At 40.6% G+C, this 22,879-nt stretch overlaps 2 protein-coding genes across 13 annotated transcripts in view; one reads left to right on the forward strand and one right to left on the reverse strand.

The window, feature by feature from the left end:
* Positions 1-10,491, reverse strand: part of LOC147455664 (D-aminoacid aminotransferase-like PLP-dependent enzymes superfamily protein) — a 55,255-nt gene extending 44,764 nt beyond the window's left edge. For 3 of the 8 annotated variants that reach the window (XM_086514400.1, XM_086514395.1, XM_086514401.1), the window contains exons 1-2: positions 7,938-8,059; positions 7,358-7,520 (exon numbers count right to left, since the gene is read on the reverse strand). The gene's annotated coding sequence lies outside the window, so the exon portion shown is untranslated. Of the gene's footprint in view, positions 1-7,357; positions 7,521-7,937; positions 8,060-8,140; positions 8,197-10,192 lie in introns of those variants that run through there. The other 5 variants (XM_086514398.1, XM_086514399.1, XM_086514396.1 and 2 more) reach the window with 4 other exon arrangements.
* An 11,705-nt stretch (positions 10,492-22,196) lies between these two features.
* The window catches only part of LOC147455665 (uncharacterized), a 43,662-nt gene continuing 42,979 nt past the window's right edge, over positions 22,197-22,879 (forward strand). Inside the window, exon 1 of one of the 5 annotated variants that reach the window (XM_086514404.1) lies at positions 22,197-22,631. Coding sequence is in view for 1 of the 5 variants with exons in the window: in XM_086514403.1 (XP_086370529.1) it covers positions 22,675-22,865 (191 nt within the window). In the remaining 4 variants the exon portion in view is untranslated. The other 4 variants (XR_015188404.1, XM_086514403.1, XR_015188405.1 and 1 more) reach the window with 4 other exon arrangements.

Below are 22,879 nucleotides of genomic sequence, written 5' to 3' on the forward strand. Positions count from 1 at the left end.
ATGAACATACCCATGCCATGTAAAGTGAAGGAGAAAAATCGTGTCTTCTCTAAAGATTGTGTATGCAATGTAGATGAGCATAGAGACTGAGTGACAACCCGTTCATCAAACACAGGCAAACAATGCGCTCGAATCTTTTCTGTTTGATCGAAATCAATCAACTGTGGCAAATCACAATGGAAATGCCCATGCTTGGTGTTGATACTATCATGTGCTCTTTCGTAAACTATGTCATGCCAAGGAAGAGACATGAAATGTGACTTCCTTACATACAAACTTTTCAGCTTTTCATGAACAATCTGCATACATTCGTGCTCATCCATGAGAGAAACGTGCTCAACATGCAATATGTCATGCCTAGGAAAAGGGATCACATAACGATGCTGACTAAAATACAGGAAACCTTCACGAATGAAACACTCGAACAATGCGTGCGTATCAATCATGCGAACACATAATACTTCCTGTGAGGGTTCTTTGGACCAAGGCTCAAGAGCCAAGATCGCTTCTTCGGGATCTATCGAATCTTCTTGTGGAGGATTTGTGGACCTCGACTCGAAAGCCAAGATCGATTCTTCGTGATTGATCGCATCTACAACGAGGTTAGCTTCGCTAGAAAAAGCATCAACTAACACATCATCCTTGTGAACAATCACATCTTCTTCATGCAACTCATCATGCTTGTGAGAAATCACATCTTGATCATGTAAAACATCATGCTCGTGAGAAATCACATCTTGATCTTGCAAATCATCATGCTTGTCTTTGGCATCCAAATCATCATGCTTAGCAATCATGCAAATCCTGTGTTTCATGCTTTGGAGAAGTACAGACTGAGAGAGTCTACTTTTCCTGATCTTGTGCGAACTGCGCCTGCACAATAGAAAAGAGTCGCAAGAACTCTTTCATGTGTTGGTCACTCTTTTCTTTTTGTGCTTTGATCTCGCGATCAAAATCTGCTTGTCTTGCTTTGCTCTCGCGCGCTATGGCTGCCATTCTTTCTTGGTACTTACGCTCGATGGCTGCCATGTCTTCTTCGTAGGCTTTTCTGTCTGCTTCTCTTTCTTGTTCTAACTCCTCTATAGGAGTTAGTGCAATCTTTGTCGTAGATGGTGAAGAGGGAGGGTCGGAAAAACCTCCTGGTGTGGAAAATTCTTCTTCGCCTCTCTCATGCTCATCACCTCCAAGCGAAGTATCCATTCCGCTTCGAGTGATGACCATTCTGAAGTTGTGGGTTCTTGGGGGTCTTGGGTTCTTAAGTTCACGAGGAACTTGGGGTTCTTGGGGTTCTTGAGGTTCTTGAGGTCCTTGATTCATGAGAATCTAGGGTTCTTGAGGTGTTCTTTCGCTTGCAAATCGCGTTGGAGAAGGATCTTCTCTTCACCCGAGTTCTACCCTTTTCTGCGGGCGCACCCCTTGGCGGCCTTGCTCTGATACCAATGTTAGGTGGAGCGGAATGAATGTTGTATTTTCTCAAGATTAGTGATCTTTATTGCTCAAGGTTCCGTTTAGTTCTTAGGGAAACAGAGAGCTTTCCGTGTGTAGAGTGCTGTGGTCACGAACAAAGTGAGTGGATTGTGCGTGCAAGTGAATGAGAATGAGAGAAGGAGAGAGAAGAGATACAACACCCGAGAGGTTGTAAAACCTCCTCCAAAGGCCCCACTCTCGTCGGCGAGAGTGGTCTATTCTTTGATTGCACAAAGGTGTACAATGCGTATGCAATGGACTATGCAACTTGGTCTATGCCGATGACGACAACGACGACGACTTGGCTGAAATCTGAGATCTTCTAGATGCTGAATTTCTTGGACTGTTTCCAGGCTGAAATTGGACTGTTTTGGCTGCGTTTTTCGAGGCTAATCTTGGGGGAACTTCTGCAACCAACTTGGGGAGGTTCTGCTGCGATTCTTCTGTTGAAAAACCTGAGTTTTTCAAGGCTGAAAATCTGCTGATCAAAACGCTGAGATGGCTGATCTGCTGGCGTTTTTGAATGCTACAAATGTTGAGGATCTGCAGGTTCTTGGACTGCGTTTTTGCTACCAAAAACGCTGAGGTGGATCCTCTTTGCTTGGGGGCTGGAAACGCTGTCTAACTGCAGCTTGTGATGGCAGCTACAACCGCTAGGGTTGGGCTGCCTGTTGGGGATAAAAACGCCAAGGGGAGTTGATGGCAATGGATCTGCTGTGAAGGGAAAACGCCAAGCAACGGAGGTTGACGGCAAGGTTCTACTGCTTAGGGGGGGTATTGCTGAGAAGTTGCCTGTTGAGCGGGAAGCTCTTGCTGCCTCTTCTGCCAAAAAGTGTGAACTTTGGTTTGCTTATATATTAACTTAGCAAAATTGCCCTACCTACTTTTGTAGGAAAGTCACTTAAAAATAATAAGTGAAAATCCCAATAAATAGGAAAATAGGCTAAATGCACTGGAAAATTCCCCTAACTGATGCTAATATATTATGATGGGAATTCCGATGATCATGCTGTGTGCAACCGGAGGATATGCATCTATGCTAAGTGACTGGGCATGCACGGTCTACGATAGACTCACAAAAGTGCCAGATCACTGCTAATCTAACTTGACTGAACCCTGTTGTGGTGTAGCTTGTCCACGGACACATAGGGTTGGAATGTGTCACGTGACATCCGTGATTTACGCTGGCAGCTTTTTGGCTTTGCTTTTGGACCAGATGCTTTTGAGTTTTAAGGCTTTTTACTGTAACTGCTCTTTAGGCCAAGGGCCTTTAAATATGAGATTACGGCTCATTCTCTGGGATGCTTCCTGGAGAAGGTGCAGAGTCTGGAGTACCGGCTTGTATTGTGTTGATGCAATATAAAGAAATACTGAAAGGGACGCCAAGGTTTGGGGCCAATACTCTTTGGGGTGAAATTCCGCCACTCCGTGTCGCATGTCGTCTCTCTTTCAGTTCAGTTGTTATTGAAGTGTTAAAAGTCTGTTCAGTCTGCTCTTTTCTATTGGCACGTGGTACCCGCTCATTCTCTGGAAGCTTCCTGGAGAGGTGCAGAGTTGGGAGTACCGGCTTGTATTGTGTTGATGCAATATAAAGAAATACCGAAAGGGGCGCCAAGGTTTGGGGCCAATACTCTCTGGGGTGGAATTCCGCCACTCCGTGTCGCGTGTCGTCTCTCTCTTTCAGTTCAGTTGTTATTGAAGTGTTAAAAGTCTTTTCAGTCTGCTCTTTTCTATTGGCACGTGGTGTCCGTCTTGTGACACTCTCCTCTTTCAGGATGTGATATGATTTTGGGCATTCGATGGTTTCGTGAGCATAACCCTCTCATTGATTGGACGAAAAATACGTTCACTTTCAATGCCAAAAGTGACTCTCCCATTGTCATTCACGGAGAGCAAGTGTTCATTCTCCATCTCTCATTTCTAATGTGCAGGCGAAGATTGAATGGATTCAGAAGAAGGAGACTCTCTCGGTCTCGTCTTCTCCAAAGCATGATACATAAGATTTGCATGATGATAAGCATGATGACTTGAATGATAATGATAAGCATGATGATCAAGATGTGATTCTCACGAGCATGAGATTTACATGATCAAGATGTGATTTCTCACAAGCATGATGATTTGCACGATAAAGATGATGTGATTGTTCACAAGGATGATGGTTTAGTGGATACTTTTTCTAGTGAAGCTAACCTCGTTGCAGATTCGATCGATCACGAAGAATCGATCTTGGCTTTCGAGTCGAGGTCCATAGCACCTCCCAAGGCAGATTCGATCAAACAAGACGAACCGATCTTGGCTCTCGAGCCTAGGTCCAAAGAACCCTTACAGGAAGTACTATGTGTTCGAATGATTCGTCAGCATGCATTGTTCGAGTGTTTCATTCGTGATCGTTTCCTGTATTTTAGTCAGCATCTTCATGTGATCCCTTTTCCTAGGCATGACATATTGTATGTTGAACACGATTCACTCATGAATGAGCACGGGTGTATGCGGATTTCTCATGAAAAGCTGAAAAGTATGCATTCAAGGAAGTCACATTCCATGTCTCTTCCTTGGCACGACACAATCGTAGAAAGAGCACAAGAAATATTGAGCATCAAGCATGGACATTTCCATTATGATTTGTCACAGTTGATTGATTTAGATCAGAAAGACAAGAGTCGGTCTCATTGTTTGCGTGTGTGTGGTGAACGGTTTGGCACTCCATCAATTTGTTCATCTACATTGCATGCACAGTCTTTTAGGAAGACAAGATTTTTTCCAGTCACTTTACATGGAATAGGTATATTCATGTTTTTGTGTTGAAAGTGGTTTCAAGAATATTCAGCCTCGGAGATTCTTTAAGATGGTAGATGCATAACTATGGACAAAGATGAAGCATCGAAGCAGCCACAGAAGACTATCGCTTTCGGCACGGCCCATAGAAGCAAGCATTGTAGACCTTTATGAAGTTCAAGTATCGCCTGACCCACGCATCAGAGTGGGCCGGCGACGAGTCCTTTCCAGGATTCCGGATGTTATTGGCGATCTCCCTCGATGCCATACAGTTCGGTACCAGTACCTCACTTTGATAAGGAGGGGATGTCACGTGACACATCCAACCCTATGTGTCCGTGGACAAGCTACAGCATGACCAGGGTTCACTCAGTCAAGTCAGTCTCGAATAGGAAGGGATCTAGCACTTTTATGAGTCTGTTCGCAGACCGTGCATGACCACTCACATAGAGTAGATACATATCCTCCGGTTGCACACAGCATGATCATCATATTGCAGTCAGAACCAATCAGGAGCATTTTTACAGTGCATAGACCCATTTTCACTATTTTTGACATTTTTCACTTATTATTTTTAAGTGACTTTTGTTAGAAAGTGGGTAGGGCAAATTTACTAAGTTTGTTGTCACGTGACACATCCAACCCTATGTGTCCGTGGACAAGCTACAGCACGACAAGGGCTCAGTCAGTCCAATCAGTCTAGATTTAGAAGTGATCTCGCACTTTTGTGAGTCTGTTCGCAGACCGTGCATGTCCAGACACTTAGTGTAGATGCATATCCTCTTGCTGCACACAGCATGATCATAAGCATTCCATCAGAATCCTTCAGAAGAATTTTCCAATGCATTTAGCCTATTTTCCCTATTTTTGACATTTTTCACTTATTATTTTTAAGTGACTTTTGTTGGAAAGTAGGTAGGGCAAATTGAGTAAGTTTGTATATAAGCAAACCTAGGCTAGCACTATTTGGCAGAAGAGGCAGTAGGAGCACCTTGCTCAACAGGCAACTTCTCAGCAAGACCCCCCCCCCCCCCCCCCCCCCGTTTTCAGCCAAGGACAACCAGCGTTTTTCTCCATTGCAGATCAGCCCCAGCGTTTTGCATTGCAGACCAACCCGGCGACAGCAAGACACATCAGAAGCCTAGCGTTTTTGCAGAAGCACAGAATTCAGCCCTAGCGTTTTTGATTTGCAGATCAACCTCAGCGTTTTGCAGATTCACCGCGATGGAACATCAAGAACCACCAGCGTTTTCAGTTTTCAGCCTTTAGACACCGCAGATCAAGTCCCGAACCTCGCAGATCTCACCTTCCCGCAGCAGTTCCTCGCCGCACGGTCAGTTTCCGCAAGGTTTACAGTTTCAGCCCGGAAAACGCAGATTTCAGCATCTGCGTTTTCAGCGCGTCGTCGTCGCATCGTCGCCATCGACATCGTCACCGACACAGAGTTAGAATTCAACAGATAAAGATTTGCCATTAGCATTTTCAGATTTCAGCCCGTCTCGTCATCGTCTTCATCGTCAGCAAGTCCAAGCATTGTAGAGATTTGTGCAATCGTAAGTAGACCGCTCTCGCCATAGAAAGTGGGGCCTTCGGAGGAGGGTTTGACAACTTTTCTGGTGTCGTATTCTTCTCTCTCTATCTCTCAGTCTCATACACTTTCACGCACAGTGTCCAATCACTTTGTTTGTGATCATTGCACTCTCTCATTAAGAACGGAAGGCTCTCCCTTCCATAAGAACAAAAGGAACCTTGAGCACAGTTCGGAGCACTCATCTTGAGCAAAGTTCAAACATTCATTCGGCTGCACCTTACATTTGTATAAATGGAAACCTAGCGCTAGCACTTTCTGGCAGGAGAGGCAGCAGGAGCACCTTGCTCAACGGGCAACTTCTTAGCAAGACCGACGCCCGTGACAACTCTAGCGTTTTCAGCATTGCAGAAGGCCTAGCGTTTTTGCATCAGATCAGCCAGTGTTTTTGCACTTGCAGATTCACGATGACAGTAGACAGTAGATCAGCCCTAGTGTTAGCAGATTTCCACCGCAGAACCCCAAATCAGCCTAGCGTTTTTGGATCAGCCAGAGACCTAGTGTTTTTGCAGATCTTCGCGACAGAAGCAGCAGTAGCACCAGCGTTTTCAGTTTTCAGCAGTCAGACTCCACAGTAGAACCCCCGAATCTCGCAGATCTCACCTTCCCGCAGCAGATACTTGCCGCACGGTCAGATCCCGCAAAGTTCGTAGTTTCAGCCCGGAAAACGCAGATTTCAACATCTGCGTTTTCAGCGCGTCGTCGTCACATCGTCGCCATCGACATCGTCACCGACATAGAGTCAGAATTCAACAGATAAAGATTTGCAGATTTCAACCATTAGCATTTTCAGATTTCAGCTCGTCTCGTCGTTGTCCTCATCGTCGTCGACATTATCGGCAAGTCCAAAGCATTGTAGAGATTTGTGCAATCATAAGTAGACCGCTCTCGCTATAGAGAGTGGGGCCTTCGGAGGAGGGTTCGACAACGTTCTGGTGTCATATTCTTCTCTCTCTATCTCTCAGTCTCATGTACCTTCATTCACAGTGTTCATCCACTTTGTTTGTGTCCATTGCACTCTCTCACTAAAGGAACGGAAGGCTCTCCCTTCCGTAAGTAAAAGGAACCTTGAGCACAGTTCGGAGCACTCACGCGTTCCAAGAGACTACCATTCTGACAGAAAGTTTGTGTGTGTGGAAAGGCCATCTCTTTGCATGTGGTTGAAATAGCCTAGGGCAGAGGAAGAGCCAGCCATGTTGGCCATATCCTTCATCAAGAGCCCATAGCTTCCTTGTAATAGCCATGTTGGGCATATCCTTCAATCAACCTAGGAGATTACATTTTGGATAGATAGCTCATCAAAGAACTTTATAAGGGCTCCACATTTTACAGACATAAAGACAAAGGCAGTGCCAATGTTTCTCCAACCTCCCATGTCTAGCAAAATATTCTATCACCCATGTGAAGGTCCTGCCTAAGGCCACGAGCTGAGAGACTACATTTTGGACAAAAATTTCGTACATGTGGCCTCACAAGTGTGACTACCAGAGAGAGAGAGAGAGAGAGAGAGAGAGAGAGATTTACCTGTAGCGTGCTTAGTATCATAGGTTCAAAAGGCAATCAGGGGTGTTTTCTTTTCTGTCGAGGCTGTATGAGAGAGCTGCTTTTCATCAATGTCTTTTATCAATGCCTGCAACCAAGTCTGCCATTTTCAAAAAGTTCTCAACCAACCTTGAAGACACCGCACCTGGTGTTCAAAAGAAGAAGTTCTCATTCAAGGAATACGAGCATCTTCTTCGAGATATTCAAGACAATTAGCCCTTCAAGAAGTATGTTTCTCAGTATTACCCTATTCGTTCTCATTCACATGTATTTTTAATCATGTGATCAATCTTTGTTCAGTAAGAAAGCTCATGCTTCTCATTATGTTTATCGCCCTATTTGTAAAGATACATGTGTATTTTCCATCATGTGAATGATCTAATTTAGATAAGTGAACAAGTTTTGGCTATGTCAGTACATTAAGGTCATGTAAACTTAGTTCTAGTATAAGCCATTGAGTTCTTATGCACTTGTTTGTAGATCATGACAAAAAGTGGAGCAAGACCGACTAGAAACACCAGAGGCAGATACACATCCTCAGGTCAATGCACAACCATCTCACCTTCCTCTCGTGCAAGTCACAAAAACAAAGGACGAAGGAGCAGGGAACAATCACAAGAGGGAGCCCACCCCTTGCACTTCAAGCAAAGGTTCGGTTCCCTAAACAGGGGACTCAAAAAACACCTGCACCAATTCATAAGCTTTCAAACCTCAGTGAAGACAAAGCCAACAAATCCATTGTGAAGGCAAGGTGTACTACTCTACCATGGACAGAAGAGGACATGGCCAAGGCGCTCGCAGCTCAAGAAGAGGGGCTTTCTCTACAAAAAATTTCAATCCAATTTTGGATTAGCAAATCTACAATTTCAAACTGGGAAGAGGGCAGAACATGCAAAAAGAGACGAAGGCCCTATGACTATGCTAACAACGAATGAAGAAAAGGCTTTGCTCCAATGGATATTTCTCAAGTGTGATTCAGGACATGGGGTGTCCGTTGTAGATGTCAAGCTGAAGGTTGCAAAAATGTGTCAGACTAGACACGCACTTTTCACAAACGGAATTCCAGGCAAATGCTGGTGGGATGGTTTTCGAAAGCGTCATCAGCAATTGGTGTTCAGAGTTTCAGAGGGTCTTGAGAAATCAAGGGCTACAAGATTCCGACCAGAAATAGTAAAATCTTTACATGACAATTTGGCAAAATTATATGCAGATAACAAATATCTACCTTCAAACATATGGAATGCGTAAGAGACGGGCTTTCGAGGCTCGCATGACAAAGGCATGAGAATCCTTGCACGAAAAGGAACCAAGGCTATTTACGAAATTACATGTGATTCTAGAGAGTGGATGACTGTTCTTTGTTGCATGAATGCATCAGGTCAAGCAATCCCATCTTACTACATCTTCAAAGGCAATAAAATGAAGGACATTTGCATTGAAGATTGTGAACCAGGAGCAACCATGGCAATGCAAAGAAAAGCATGGATGACGGGAGAACTTTTCCAAGCCTGGCTAAATCACTTCAAAAGTGCAGTCATGTAAGAGATGGGCTTTGAAAATAGACATTTGTTGATATTAGATGGGCATGGTAGCCATGTCTCACTAGAGGTGGTTGCGAGTGCTTGTGACGTTGGCATCGACATTGTAACTTTGCCTGCACACACATCTCACAAGCTCCGGCCTTTGGATGTATCTGTTTTCAAATCTCTAAAGGTACACTTCCGCAAAGAAAGGGGCATATGGCAGCAAAGAACAACACATTCTCAGGCCAGTAAGAGTAAACTAGCCTCCATTGCAACAAAATCTTTGAAGTCATCTTTGACAAAAGCCAACATTAAATCTGGTTTAAAGCAACTGGATGGCCACACAATCTAGATGTAGTGAAATTTGATGGTATGCCCTCCAATCACATGGCGATTGTTGAGGAAGCAAATGATTCTACCGATGCAGTTGTCTCTTTGGAAAACCTGGATAACCAGGACGCAACCAATTACAATGATGAAGACATATCTCAAGTACCAAATAGTCCACCAAACTCGGTCATGTAAGATGAGGCAGCTCAGGTCTTAACATCAATGGTAGATATCCAGCAAGAGGTTAACAATGTCACCAATAACTTTGCAAATAACAACATTTTGCCAGAATTACTCCAACAACCAGAATTTATTAGGAATGTTGACATTACCACAAAAGCAAGAGTACTAGAGAATGGAGGCATCGATTCGATAAACAACAGATTGGGGAATGAAACCATAAACCCATCTTCGGGCACAAGATCTGTGAACAAATCAAGGAATGAAAACATGATCCCAAATTCAAGCACAAGACCCATGAGCAAGCTTGGGGCTGAAACCATGAATGTATCCTCAAGCACAGGATCCGCGAGCACATTTGTGGATGAAGGCATGAATATTTCCTCAAGGACAACACCCATGTGCAGATTTAAAGATGAAAATGTGAATCCATCTTCATCTGCAAGACCTCTTACATGTCAAGAAGCAAATGAAGAAGCAAGAATCATTAATCTACTACATGTTCCAATGACACAAGTTTGTGTGCGCCGACCACCACGAGAAGCATTTGTGGACTATACCAATAGCCTGGTTCTCACATCATCCCAATATGTGGAGAGCATGAAGGCAAAAACTGCAAAGAAAGAGGAGGCAAAAGAAGAGCACAAGCTAGAGAAGGAGAAGAAAAGGCTTCACTCCCTTGTTAAGAAGGAGCAACGAAGACAAAGAAAAGACTATGCAGCACAAGCAAAGCAAAAAAGGTACCAATGGGAGGCTCAACAATCTTCCTTTGGAAGACACTTACGGGCAGTTCTCTAGGAGCAAGGCTCCATTGAAGGTATGCTTTTGCTGCCACTCCATGTGGATCAAGCACACCATGCCATGGCAAGGAAACTTTGCTTACAAAAGTTGCGAAGGTCTTGACTTCAACAGTAAGATACAACACCCAAGTTTTTTTGATTCAGAAACTTCCATCCTTGAGAGCGAGGGCGAGGGCGATCTTGCAGCTCTTCTTGACTTCAACGCAAGCTTAGGAAGCACTGTCGTGAGTGGTTCGGCATCGGCACGAGCTCTTCATGGGCACGCAATGGCTCTTCTCACGCGATTGCTCTTCTAACGCGTTGGCTTATCTTGACAAAATTTTGCTGAATTTTGGCTAAATTTTCAAAAAATAATTTTTCCAAAATACCTCACGGGAGGATTTTAAAAGTAAAAATTTCAAGCCCAATGCCAGCCCTGGATGTAGACCCTATTCGAGCATGTGGCAGGACACCTAGTGATCCAGGACTGGTCCACCTTTAAGGCAAAAACACAAAAGTTTGCATTTTTTTCCAGGCCCTTGCTTAAAGGTTCTTAATATGGCCCCATTTACCCTATGGGTTTGTTTCTACCTTCTGCAAGGGCCCTTCATCCAAGTCCTTAGAGGGCCAATGGGGGAGCCCTCTTTAGGAAAACCAAGTAAGTAGAGACCCACATGGGTCGTTTGGTCAATGTCTTACGTGTCTCACTACACCCTTGGCAAAGGGATAGGGGGCGTCAAATTTACCATCCTCTCAATAGAGGACAAAGGATTGGGAGAAAGAAATACACTTAGTTGAAGTGGAGGATATGAACAACTCAAATTATGACCTCAATATGCAGTTCTTTTAGAGGAAACGTGAGTTTTTTTGAAAAAGTAATGTGAGCTTCAGTATTGGAGAACAAATTTTCTACCCTATTGAGCTTGCTTAGTGCTCTCTCTCTCTCTCTCTCTCTCTCTCTCTCTCTCTCTCTCTCTCTCTCTCTCTCTCTCTCTCTCTCTCTCGCCACTGAAGTTCAATTGAGAGCACATTAGGTGAGGAGGCAATGGAACAATTACACGGTCTTCCTTATTGAGCTTGCTTAGTGCTCTCTCTCTCTCTCTCTCTCTCTCTCTCTCTCTCTCTCCCCCCCGCCGCCCCCCACTGAAGTTCAATTGAGAGCACATTAGGTGAGGAGGCAATGGAACAATTACATGGTCTTCCTTGAATTGATCAGGTTAAGCATGGGAAAGATGAGGATTGGGTAGTATATGATAGCATGAGGCGGAGAGGTTGCGGGCTATGTTAAGATGCTTGCATTGTTTTGTAAGAGAGAACCTTGAGCTCCTTATGTGTAAGGTTCAAGGTTCTCCTTATGTGTAAGGTTCTTTTAATGAAAAGCCATATCAATGGCTTTTGATAGACAAAACCATCATGACTAGATGGAGGAAATAACACCCACCAGTAGTAGTAACATAATAATGGATAACAATCTAAATTAGAATCTTCAACATAATAATGGAAGTTGTGTTTAGATGCTTTTAAACTAGCTCACTAGTAGAACAATGGATTCATTTTGTTATAGTTCCAGTCTGTAAAATTTAGCAAGTTTATTTTAGAAATTTTGGCTTCTCCAACAAATAGTCTATCTCGTTCTTTCCACATGACTACCTTCTTTAAACTCAGAAATGTGGTAACTAACATCATCCTGTAGGTCGCTCACAATGGTGCCAAGTGCCTTGTTGTGGCGGTGCCACTCTTGCATCCTCTCACTGGGCACACCTTCTTCTAACATCTCCCTTGGATCTTTGAGCATAAGATGATGCATAGTCTTCCTGTTCCATGTGTAGTAATCTCCAACCTAAATTTGGATACTGTGTTTATGGCTACTTGGTCCATAGTGTGTGTCAAGGATCTTATGGGTTGTGCCTTTTATCTACAATGGCAGTGCCTAAATTGCTCAAAAATGCGTGTTCATTCTACACACGTTTTTCTTCAGTCAAATTGAAAGAGTGCTTGATTCTTTGTGTGAACAACCTCCAGTCACCTTTATCACCGGTAAGGCTATATTAGTACTAATGGAATACCAATTCGTAGTGATGCAGTAGCTCTCAAACTATGTTGTGGCAACAACTTGTGGTGGTTACTGAATTGAAATGACACTCAGGTTCAAATGTCGTTGAAGATACTGATGAGCTTCCATATAATCATGAGTGCTAAATTGAATGACGATGTTGAGTAGATGATGCCATTGCTATTAGTATCGATGGGTGCACTAGGCTTATGTTGTAACATCACTGATTAACGATGGATCAAGCTTTGACTATAGCTACCAAAAGGAGCCTTCCACCATGAGAAAATGCAATTGCTTTAGCCAATTGGCATCAATGCTTGCAAAAATCGGATAGCAATGCATGAGCCTCCTCCACTATCAGCCAAGAGCACAAGCTAGCCATATGATGCAATCAACATTACGAAAGGCTCTGGTTGTCGTAATGCTTGCGATTGTCATAGGTTGACTGACATCTGCAAGAGCACCGTTGTGATGTACTCTATAGTTGGGCGGACATGCACGGCCATACGCAATATCGATATAAGGGGTTATGGCCGTGGGAACCTCCTCTAAGCATGAATAAGAATCAGGTGTCAATCACATAGGGATTTTTCCCATGCACGAGGGGGTCAGTGCCACAAGCCATAAAAGGAGAGCAAGGAGGACGCTTGATGGTTGTGTGTGTGTGTGTTCTCTATTGCATTACTCTACACTGGTATCAAAGCTCACTACGGTTCAATATTGAGCTCGCTATACTTTCACGCTTATGTTGCCTGCTCACCACCCCTTCATGCCTACTTTATGCTTCACAACATCACACTGCTCGCCATCCCTTCATGCCTAGTTAATGCTTTATAGCATCACTGTTGAAGGGCTACTCCAAGAACTTGAAGCAACCAATAATTTTCCCAAGATCCTCACCTCCAAATTGCCCTTGCTCACTCTTATGTGAAGAGATGCTAGTTATAGTGTAGCTATTATCCCTGCTGCATAAAGCACGAAGGGTGTTAAATAAACAAAGGCGAGCAATAAGGTGAAACTGACACAAGCGTGAGGACGATACCAATTGAAATAGCTGGTGGTGATTAACGAGCAACAACGACATACACAAATTCTGGCTTTTATCTTTAAAGCCAAACCAGGGAAGTTTTGTACATTTGTGCCTAGCTTTCTTAGCAAACTTTTCTTACGTCTTTTTCAAAGTTTTAAGTTAGTTTTTCTTTCAAAACACCAAAGTAAAAAATGGAAAAGGATCAAAATCAAAGCAACTTGAAACCAACACCAATCAAAACCAAAATATGTATGGTATTGAGACATAAATGAAGAATGGGATGTGCCCTCTTGTGAGCAGCATGAGATGATAGTACATATAATATGACTAAATTGACTGACTACATGTAGAAAGGAAACCGGCCGGTGACACAACCTCTTGTGCCATCAGATCCAAATATGCCTTCCACGCCCAGGGATAGTGGAATTGTATATAGAAAGGATATTATATCTTCTCTTGATACCTAGCCGCGACCTAGACAAAATCTTGTCCTCAAAGACATGAAACCTCCTCAATTTAATGGTGAAGAAAAGGAAATAAAGACTCTTTCTATACTTTCCTACAGAAATGGCAAGACCTTCATAGGTTAAATAATACCCCGTTTGAGTACCATCCACTTGAGGCTAGTCTGTCATTGGGGCCAAAAGTGAACAAATGGTGGATGAGCCTCAAGGAATCAGGAAAGATTCTAGAGGATTGGGCTCAATTTTAGAGCATTTTTGTGAAAAATTTTCTCCCTAAAAATGACAAGAAAGAAACTGGGAGGATTGAGATAAAGCTATGCAATGGGGCCTTCTTACATTGCAAAATATAAAGAAATAATCCTTAGACTTCAAGGGTTAGAGGACTTTCACAAAACTAGAGGTTTTATACGGGGATTAAATATAAACTTCAAGCAAGAGGTAAAAAGAAGTGCACTAAAAAAATTGGTGGAGGCGATTAAATTTGTGCACAAAATTATGAAGATAATACTCGCTTGAAACATCCCAAACAGACTGACCCTAAACCCACAGATACAGGGATATCACGGCCTTTTCTAAAAGGAAGAAGAAAATTCGTATTTAATAAGGAGAATAAACCACTTTTTAAAAAGAGGGTGGCACCATGATCTCACTACGACCTAGGTTGAATCGAGAGGACTTTGCAAAGGCCAACAAAGTAAACTTATGCTTTAATTATTTGTCATCGTACCCTTTTTTCCAAATAACAAAAGAAGAAAAGATTATGAAAAGGATAAAGGTCTTGAAAAGAGTCATAAAGATAGGCAAATCCATGTCATAAAGATAGTGAAAATGCATGGATTTGTAAATGGAAAAAGGTCTTGATAGATACTAGCACACATAACTTTATAAACTATACTCTTGTCAAGAAATCAAAACTTTCTCAACAACCAAGTGCTCACCAATATGTCGTCTCCATGATGAATGGCAAAGACAAGAAGTATGGGTACTCTAGTATCCAATTTGGAAGTTGAGACAAAAGGGTACAAAGATACGTAAAACTCACTAGAACTTGAAAAATAAGGTAAAATGTTTGTTATGCAAGGTGAGCATGATGTACGGAACATTCCTTTGATATGTTCTCTTGAGTTGCAAAAGCTTGTAAATATAAGGTCTTGTGATGTATATATGCTTTGGTGTCAATCTGTTATAAATAAGGACTCTGATGTGGAAATGAAAGATCGGGTTTCTTACTTGTATTTGTCCTCTTGTGGTGATTATGAAAATGATTTTAAAGTTTTGCTAAAATAATTTACAAATGTTTTTCTTATTGATCTGCCAAAGGGTTTACCTCCCGAAAGAGGTGAAGTAGATCATGCTATTGATTTAGTCAAAGAAGCAAAGATTACATGTAAACCACCTTATAGATTAGGCTAAGCATAACACTTAGAAGTAGAAAAGCATTTGCAAGTCTATGTAGATAAAGGTTTCATTAAATCCATCAATTCTTTATGGGCTTCTCCAATCTTATTGGTGAAGAAAAAAGATGGTTCTATGCGACTTTGTGTCGACTATAGAGCAGTAAATAATCTTACAATTAAGAATAGGTTCCATGTGCCTAGAATGGAAGGTATTTTTTATCAGTTAGAGGGAGACAAGTATTTTCCAAGCTCGACTTTTGATTTGGCTATCATCAAGTTAGGACAAGGGCTGAAGATGTTGCAAAAACAACCTTAGGATTAGATACGGGCTTTATGAATTTTTGGTAATGCCTTTTGGGTTTACCAGTGCACCAATTACTTTTATGAAGCTGATGAACAGTGTTCTATGGCCCTATTTAGATAAATTTATAGTAGTCCTTCCTGACGATATCCTCATCTATCGTCATACTTGAGAGGAGCATTTAGAACATCTCAATAAGATGTTCCAATTTCTCAGAGAAAATTCTCTTTATGCAAAGGAATTCAAATGTGAATTCTTTGCTGAAGAAATGAAATATCTTGGTCATATAATTTCTAAAGATGGAATCAGGATGGATCCAAAGAAAAGTTCAAGCTATTTTGCAATGGCCTAAACCTAAGAACTTAGAAGAGTTGCAGATCTTCTTAGGAATTTTTGGATTTTGTCGTATATTTGTTAAAGATTATGCTAAGATAGCAGTGCCTATGGTTGACTAGCTCAAAGGAAAGAGAAAAACGTTTGAGTGGGGAGGAAATCAAAAGAAAAGTTTGAAAAAATTAAAGGAAGCAATAGCTACAACTCCAATTTTTTGCATATTGGATCCCAATAAACCTTTTGTGGTTGAGACACATGCTAGTAATTTTGTTGTGGGTGCAGTTCTCGACCAATAGTTTTTGAGAGCAAAAAGTTAGACCATGCACAACAAAATTATTCAGTATATGAAAGGGAGTTGTATGCCATTGTCCATGCATGGAAGAAATGAAACCACTATTTATATGGTGCTAAGGTTATGATAGTGTTTGATCAGGAAAGCATTAAGTGGATTTCCAATCAAACAGAATTGAAAGGTCATAAGGCCAGATGGATTGAAAACTTACAAGAGTTTGATTATGAGCTTGGATATCACAGAGAAAATATAATGTGGTAGCAGATTCCCTATGAAAAATGAATTACTTGATTCAATAGTGATCTACTTGAATCATAAAGATCCCCTCCACATATGTCACATCGTCTTGTGGGTTGTTGTCGTTCATTCAGGTTCGGTTTGAAGCCTTGATTTATTCTTCAAATCACCTCATCGACCATTTGATCAATGCTCAACACTGCAAGAGTTTGAACATCTCGCTTCATTATTGCAGATCGCTCTTTGGAGAAGAGGCACTACTTGTCGCATTGTCTGTAGCTTCGGTCAACTAGATATAGAGATTTTCTAGTGACTTACTCAAATGGTGTGCATGCTTTCAAATGCAGGTCAATTTTTAGAGTCTCATTTATCAAGCCCTCTATGAAGAGAACTGACAGTCTCTCATCTTGCTATACTGTTTGAAGCAATGCAAAGCTTCCTTCACTTTCTTGTTTGCTTTTTGTTTGAAAGCGTACATCTGTGACACTGTGTTGTGATTGATTCCCCTTTTCGAGAACTCCTCTATGAATACTCGCAAGAGTTGTGCTATGTTTGAAAAATCATCTCCGCTCAATGGTTGGAACCAAGTCAAGGCTGTTCCTTCCAATGTCAACCCAAATCCCTCGTACTGTGTATGAAAATTCACAATTTGTTCAGTTCTTAAAACTTACTTGAAGAGTGAGACATGAGCATATGGGTCCCCTGACCCACTATACTTTTGTCTTGACACATCGGGCCACTTGATATGGTCTTAGTCGTTGTTGGTCCAGTCACCAATCTAACCAATTCATGGTCTCTGCCAAGGACGTCTCTCGCTCCCTCTTCTCGTCTTGGAGAAAATCCCAATGGAATCTTCTCTGATGTGTGCTCTGCCATTGTTTTTGGCTAAAAGTAAGTAGAGATCAGAGTACCCTTGTATGGGTATCGTTCTAAGTCAATTGGATCAACAAGTTTGTACTCACGTCCAAAACTTGCAATCCATGGGTATTTGTATGCGTGAATGCATAGAGGTTCTTGTGGAATGTCAACTCTTCAACATAGGGTTCTAGACATGCTACTCAAGTTTTAAGATTCTCTGAACTAGATCATTGAATTTCTTAGTTGGGGATAGAACCTCTTATTCCCTCAACTTTTTGGGCCTTTGAACCCATTGAGGAACGGAGCCCTCATTCTTTTCTTAGACTAGGTTCATGCAACTGTCTGGTCAATTTCTTGATTTTCTCATTTTTCCTTGCTTTATTCTATCCAATTCACATAGGATCATTCCTCTTCACCTATGTTATCAAAATATTATAGGCGACAAGCTTTAATCAGTGTACCGTATGCCTTAAGCTGACATGCTAGGTAATGGTAATACTATTTCCTAGCTACATCCTTTAGTTTTTAGAGAAAGTACTCTCCCCACTCATCTTCATGAATACCTTTGAGTTTAGCGTATTATTCAAACATAAATCCAACATTGATCTTTGTGTGTAAAAGAAAAGTATAACAACAAGGTTTCGTGTAATCCTACCTACTAATTTTAGGATTTATCTTCAAATTTTAGATTTGAAGATCGAAAATCCTACAAAATTTAGTCTATTTACTTCTAAAATTTTTCATATATAGGTTTGCCAAGTTTTTGAAAAAAGGTACTTTTATTTAGCATTGATAAGGATAGAGTCGGAATCTTGTGTGTGCCTTCTTCTGTAAATTGTTAAAAACAACATTCTCACTACCGATGGAATTACTTAGTCTTTAAAATAATAATTCTATGTAATGAAGTGCAAAAAAAATAAAAATATATCCCAATTTAAATTAAAATTATAATTGAAAAATTTACCAAGATACACCTAAAAATTGTAGAAATCTCCCTTTTTAGAATTTTCAAAATATTGTAGTCTTGATTTTGGATGAACTGCTCCAATTTTTGCATAGTTTATTCTTTTTAATAAAGCTCTATGTTTTGAGTGCCCTCCACAACCTTTTTCATTGATGAGCTCACAAATAGTTGCATTTTTGTCTACAAATAATAATATGTTTCAGTAGAGCCCCCTATTTCGAAAAAATAAAATCCTTTTAAAACATCTCAAATGAATAAGTGAAGGGTGAGTTTAGGAAATCAAAAGCCCCATGAAAATGGAGAGTTGAAAGATTTTTCATCTCCTCATAAAGAAGTGGTCGAGTTGCATTTCTTCTTCTTTACCTTTCTTTTAAAGTTTCTCTCTTTAGAATTTTTTTCATTATGCAGATATTCGTGACAGAATGTAAGGTAGTGAATTAAATTTTTTTAAGCCATTAGAAATTGTATACATTAGGTCTCCCCAATCTTGGAAAAATAAAAAGCATTTCAAAACATCTTCAATAAGTAAGTGAAGAGTGAGTTTAGGAAATGAAAAGACCCACAAAGATGAAAATTCAAAAGACTTTTTACGTACATATAAAGAGGTGGTCAACTTTACATAGGTACATCTGTGTTTTTCTTCTCTTAGCGTTTTCTTCTCTTAGCGTTTTCTTCTCTTAAAGTGTCGTTGTACTATGTAGGTAGTGAATTTTTTGGTCTGCTAAAGGCCTTAGTATCCATATGGGTGAAGGTCGTTCAATTCTGGTTGCTTGACATGTGTCCCTTAAAAATTGAAGAGAAAGAAAACATTTCTTTTCAAATGCCATTTTCAAAGTTGCTTACATGTTTTTGGCATGTTGAAAAAAACTATAGAGAACAAAAGATTGAAGAGTTTTCATAGGAGTTTGATCCATGATGTGAAGTATTTATTCAATAATTTTTGTTAATATTCTCATTTGTAAAGAGTCCTTTTATTTAAGGACTTCACAAAGATTCATTTTATTGAATTGTTATATCTTCTTTATCCTTATTAAATCTATCTTTTTTCATAAAAGCATTAATATATTATTTTGTTTTAATTTGTTAATGTATCTTCATATTTTATTTTGTTTTTACCTGATAATGTGTATTAACCATTTGTGATTATAGTCGGGTTCACAAGAGCCAACGGAAGACATTAAAAAAAGAGCGTGCCTCCACCATGGCTGAGACTGTCCATTGGCACAAAAGATAATTGCACTTCTTTGGACCCACAACAAAATTAACGAGACCCCCTCCCCTCCCTCGGAAGAGTAGTTCTATCGTCCACTTTCTAACACGAAACGTGGATTGGCGTGATTAAATTGAATCCAACGGCTATGTGCTCAACAACACTACCAATACACCACAACTCATTGGACATCAAAATCTTGCAGAATAAATTCTATAGAGGTGTCTCCATCCCTCGTGAATGAAGGGAGAGGTGGAAGAAAGAGCGTGAGGTTTTTGTCGCTAGCTCTTGTGATTGTAGCTAGTGTATGTATAATGAATAATATAATATATTTTTTTATTTTATTTTGTTTTGTTTTCAAATGATAATGTGCAATGTGCATTTTTCACCTTATTATTTAATTGGGACCTTTCCTAGTATATAAATGGTTTGAGTTTATCTATGTATAATGGATAATATAATTTTATATTAAAACACAAGAAAAATTTCATGTGAATATTATAGGCACTCATTCAAACTTATTTTTCATAAATCTCATTCCCCCCTTAACTGAGCAAGCCTTCGTGCCTCTGCACCTTGTTTTTTTTAAAGCCATTAGGAATCCCTTATATTAGTTTCATTTGGGAGGCCCACAATAGCATCTAAAAATTTATGCTTAGATTCATCTATCAAAGGAGAACCAATCTTCCTATGAAGATTTGCAAAAAAGATTGTCAGATACTTCTTCTTTCATAATGTATTGCAAACAAGGAACCGTCGTGTTTTTGAAGGGGGATGTGAGGTGGCAAGCTTCGAAGAAATTATACAGGAAAGCAAAGTGCTAATATGGGCACTGGGGCGCAAGCATCACTCGAAGGATTGGTCTAGGACTACTTGTGCCTTGGTGTCAACAACAACAGAAGGAATACCCGGGACGGGGGCAAACCTTGGCCATCGGTAGGAGTGGCTACCCTAATAGCCGTTGTAATTACGATCCCGAGATGTTGTCATGGATTAACATGAAGCATGACAAAACCTGGTAATTTTTTTCGACTGCTCAATACAATTCACTAACAATTGTGAGTTTTGCTTTTTTTTTTTTTTTAAAGATTTGCAAAAAAGAGATGTTTGTGAGATTCACAATAGATATCTTGGGAATTTTTAAAAATTTGGGACCATGTCGAAAATTTATCTTGGGAATTTTTGAAATTTGAGGATTTTTTTCATTTGTAGGGGCATTTTGGTAATTTAACCATTTCAGATATGTAAAATCACCCCATCTCCCAAACAAAAAATGGAATGTTTTATGTCACTCTCTCCCAATGGTGATATTGCAAAAAAAAAAAAAAAAAGCTCGTAAAAATAAACTTGCAAAGATGAAGGTAGTGAATAGTCCACCAATACACGAAGACGATGTGAAACAATCTCAAGATATGTAAAAGTCACATCGCTACACAAAGTAGGAAAAACATTGTGCTAAACACAAGGTGAGGAGTGATGAAGGTCTGTTGTAAGTTAAGGGGGGATGAGAGTTATGAGAAGTAGGTCTAAATGAGTGTCCACAACCAAGTATCATTTTTGTTTTGATATAAAGTTGTATTGTCTATTGTATACACAATCAAAAATGCCTCATGTGTTACGAAAGACTCCACTTAAACAAAAAGGTAAAAAACGCACGTTGGTAATTTGAAGTAAATTAAATGAAAAAGAAGTAACATAATATAAAGACTCATGGTTAGAATAAAACAACCAAATATTTCAATGCTTCACAAGGAAAGGTAGGTATAATAAGCATAGGATGAGATGGATCTTTATGAAGTGCTTAAGTGAAAAGACTTCCACAAATTCATTGAGTCAAGATTTCACATCATGGATCAAACTCTCATGAATGCACTCATTAATCCCTTGTTCTCTGACGTCCTTTTGAGCAAAACCCAAGAAGGACCATCAACTAAGGCCTTTGCCACACATGTCCGCTCGAACGTGTGCAATTGAATTTATGAAAGCACATTGGTCGGCTACAACACGGAATTCTCCGGCTTGACCCCCTCGCCCATCGTTGGATGTGTGCTAACATGTCAAAAAATCGTAGCACGAAATCAAATTGCAGGTTTTGAGTTGTTGCCCATCCACTCAAGTCTCTGGCTATCGCTACCTCATGCTTAACGAATATAGAAGTTAAAATCAATTAAAGTGTCCACTCGTCGTGTGACACCACAAGCATCCAAGCATGCTCTTTTTGGGCATGTCCAATGCAAGTGTCTGACACAAGCCTAAGATTTAAACCAAGTTTTTTCAAATGGCTGCATTGCATTTCATCCATCACTACAGTTTACCTTTCCCTGTACTTGTTCCGAGTCTCATCAAGCCTTATTACATATGAAAAGTATCAGACCCAAGACCACATTACTCCAATGTTCTACTTTTCACCTTCTATGAAAGGCCTTAGCTTGAGCACTAACTTGCACCCGCATGGGATGGTGGGATTGACGACTAAATGAATGAGGACCATAGATCATGGTGGTGGTAGGCTATGAGAGGGACATTACCTATGTGGTGACAAACTAATCTTGAGTACCTGAGATTACTTTTCCCAAGGTCGATGACGATGTTGACACAAAAGATTAACAAAGGCCCTTCATCCCACACTCCCATTCATGTGTGACTTGGTGTTGAGGTCCGAGGAGGCCTTTAGCCAAAAGGTCATGTACTCTTTTAATAATATTTCTGCTACTTATGAAAATCTTTACCAAGAGAGAACATGCCTTTGGTATATTAAAAGAAAGGAATTGGAAGAGAATTTTTTTTGACTGACTGATAGGAATTGTGATCATATATTTGAAATGCTACAATGCTAGTGTTGGTCACCTTTTTCCTTGCGTGCAAAGATGGCAAGCTAAAGGGGTCAATACTTGAGTTTCTTGATAGAAATAGTGATCGTTTATTTGATGTGCTACTTCTGGCATGATGGCCTTGTCTTTCACGTGCAAAGATGGAAAGCTAAAGGGGTTAGAAGGGTATCTCACATGGATGACTTCAAATTGAATCGTTGGTGGAGGCAAGCATCAAGGGGCGTGTGAATCGTGGGCCATTGGATTAGTGTAAGGACACCTCGAATATGCAAAATTACCAAATTTTCAATCCACCCGCATTTACAATATGAGACACCCAAATCCCCTATATTTCAGTTAACACATGCAAGCATAGTTAGAGCACATGAATTGCTATGGAGAGGTCATGGGTCAAGACGAGGCCCCATGATTCGGCCCGAATTTGCAAGCCTGCCCGCATTTACTTCTCACCCCAAACGTGGAGCGATGTGAGAGGTTAGACTTGAGTTTCTTGATTAAAATAGTGATCATTTATTTGATGTGCTACTTTTGCAATGATGACCTTGATTTGAGAAACGTGAGAAGATGGCAAGTTAAAGGGGTGAGAGGTTGGCACTTGAGTTGCAATGCACCATGGCAATGTGTGAGGAATGAGAGGTTAGTCCTTGAGAGCGATTGTGTTCGTTGTGACAAGGTACCCATTGAAAGGAAGGCGACGGGTGTGACAAGGTTGCCATCTCAAC

This window comes from Adiantum capillus-veneris, chromosome 6, assembly GCF_014529385.1.
Source record: "Adiantum capillus-veneris isolate H3 chromosome 6, ASM1452938v2, whole genome shotgun sequence".
Lineage (NCBI taxonomy): Eukaryota > Viridiplantae > Streptophyta > Polypodiopsida > Polypodiales > Pteridaceae > Adiantum > Adiantum capillus-veneris.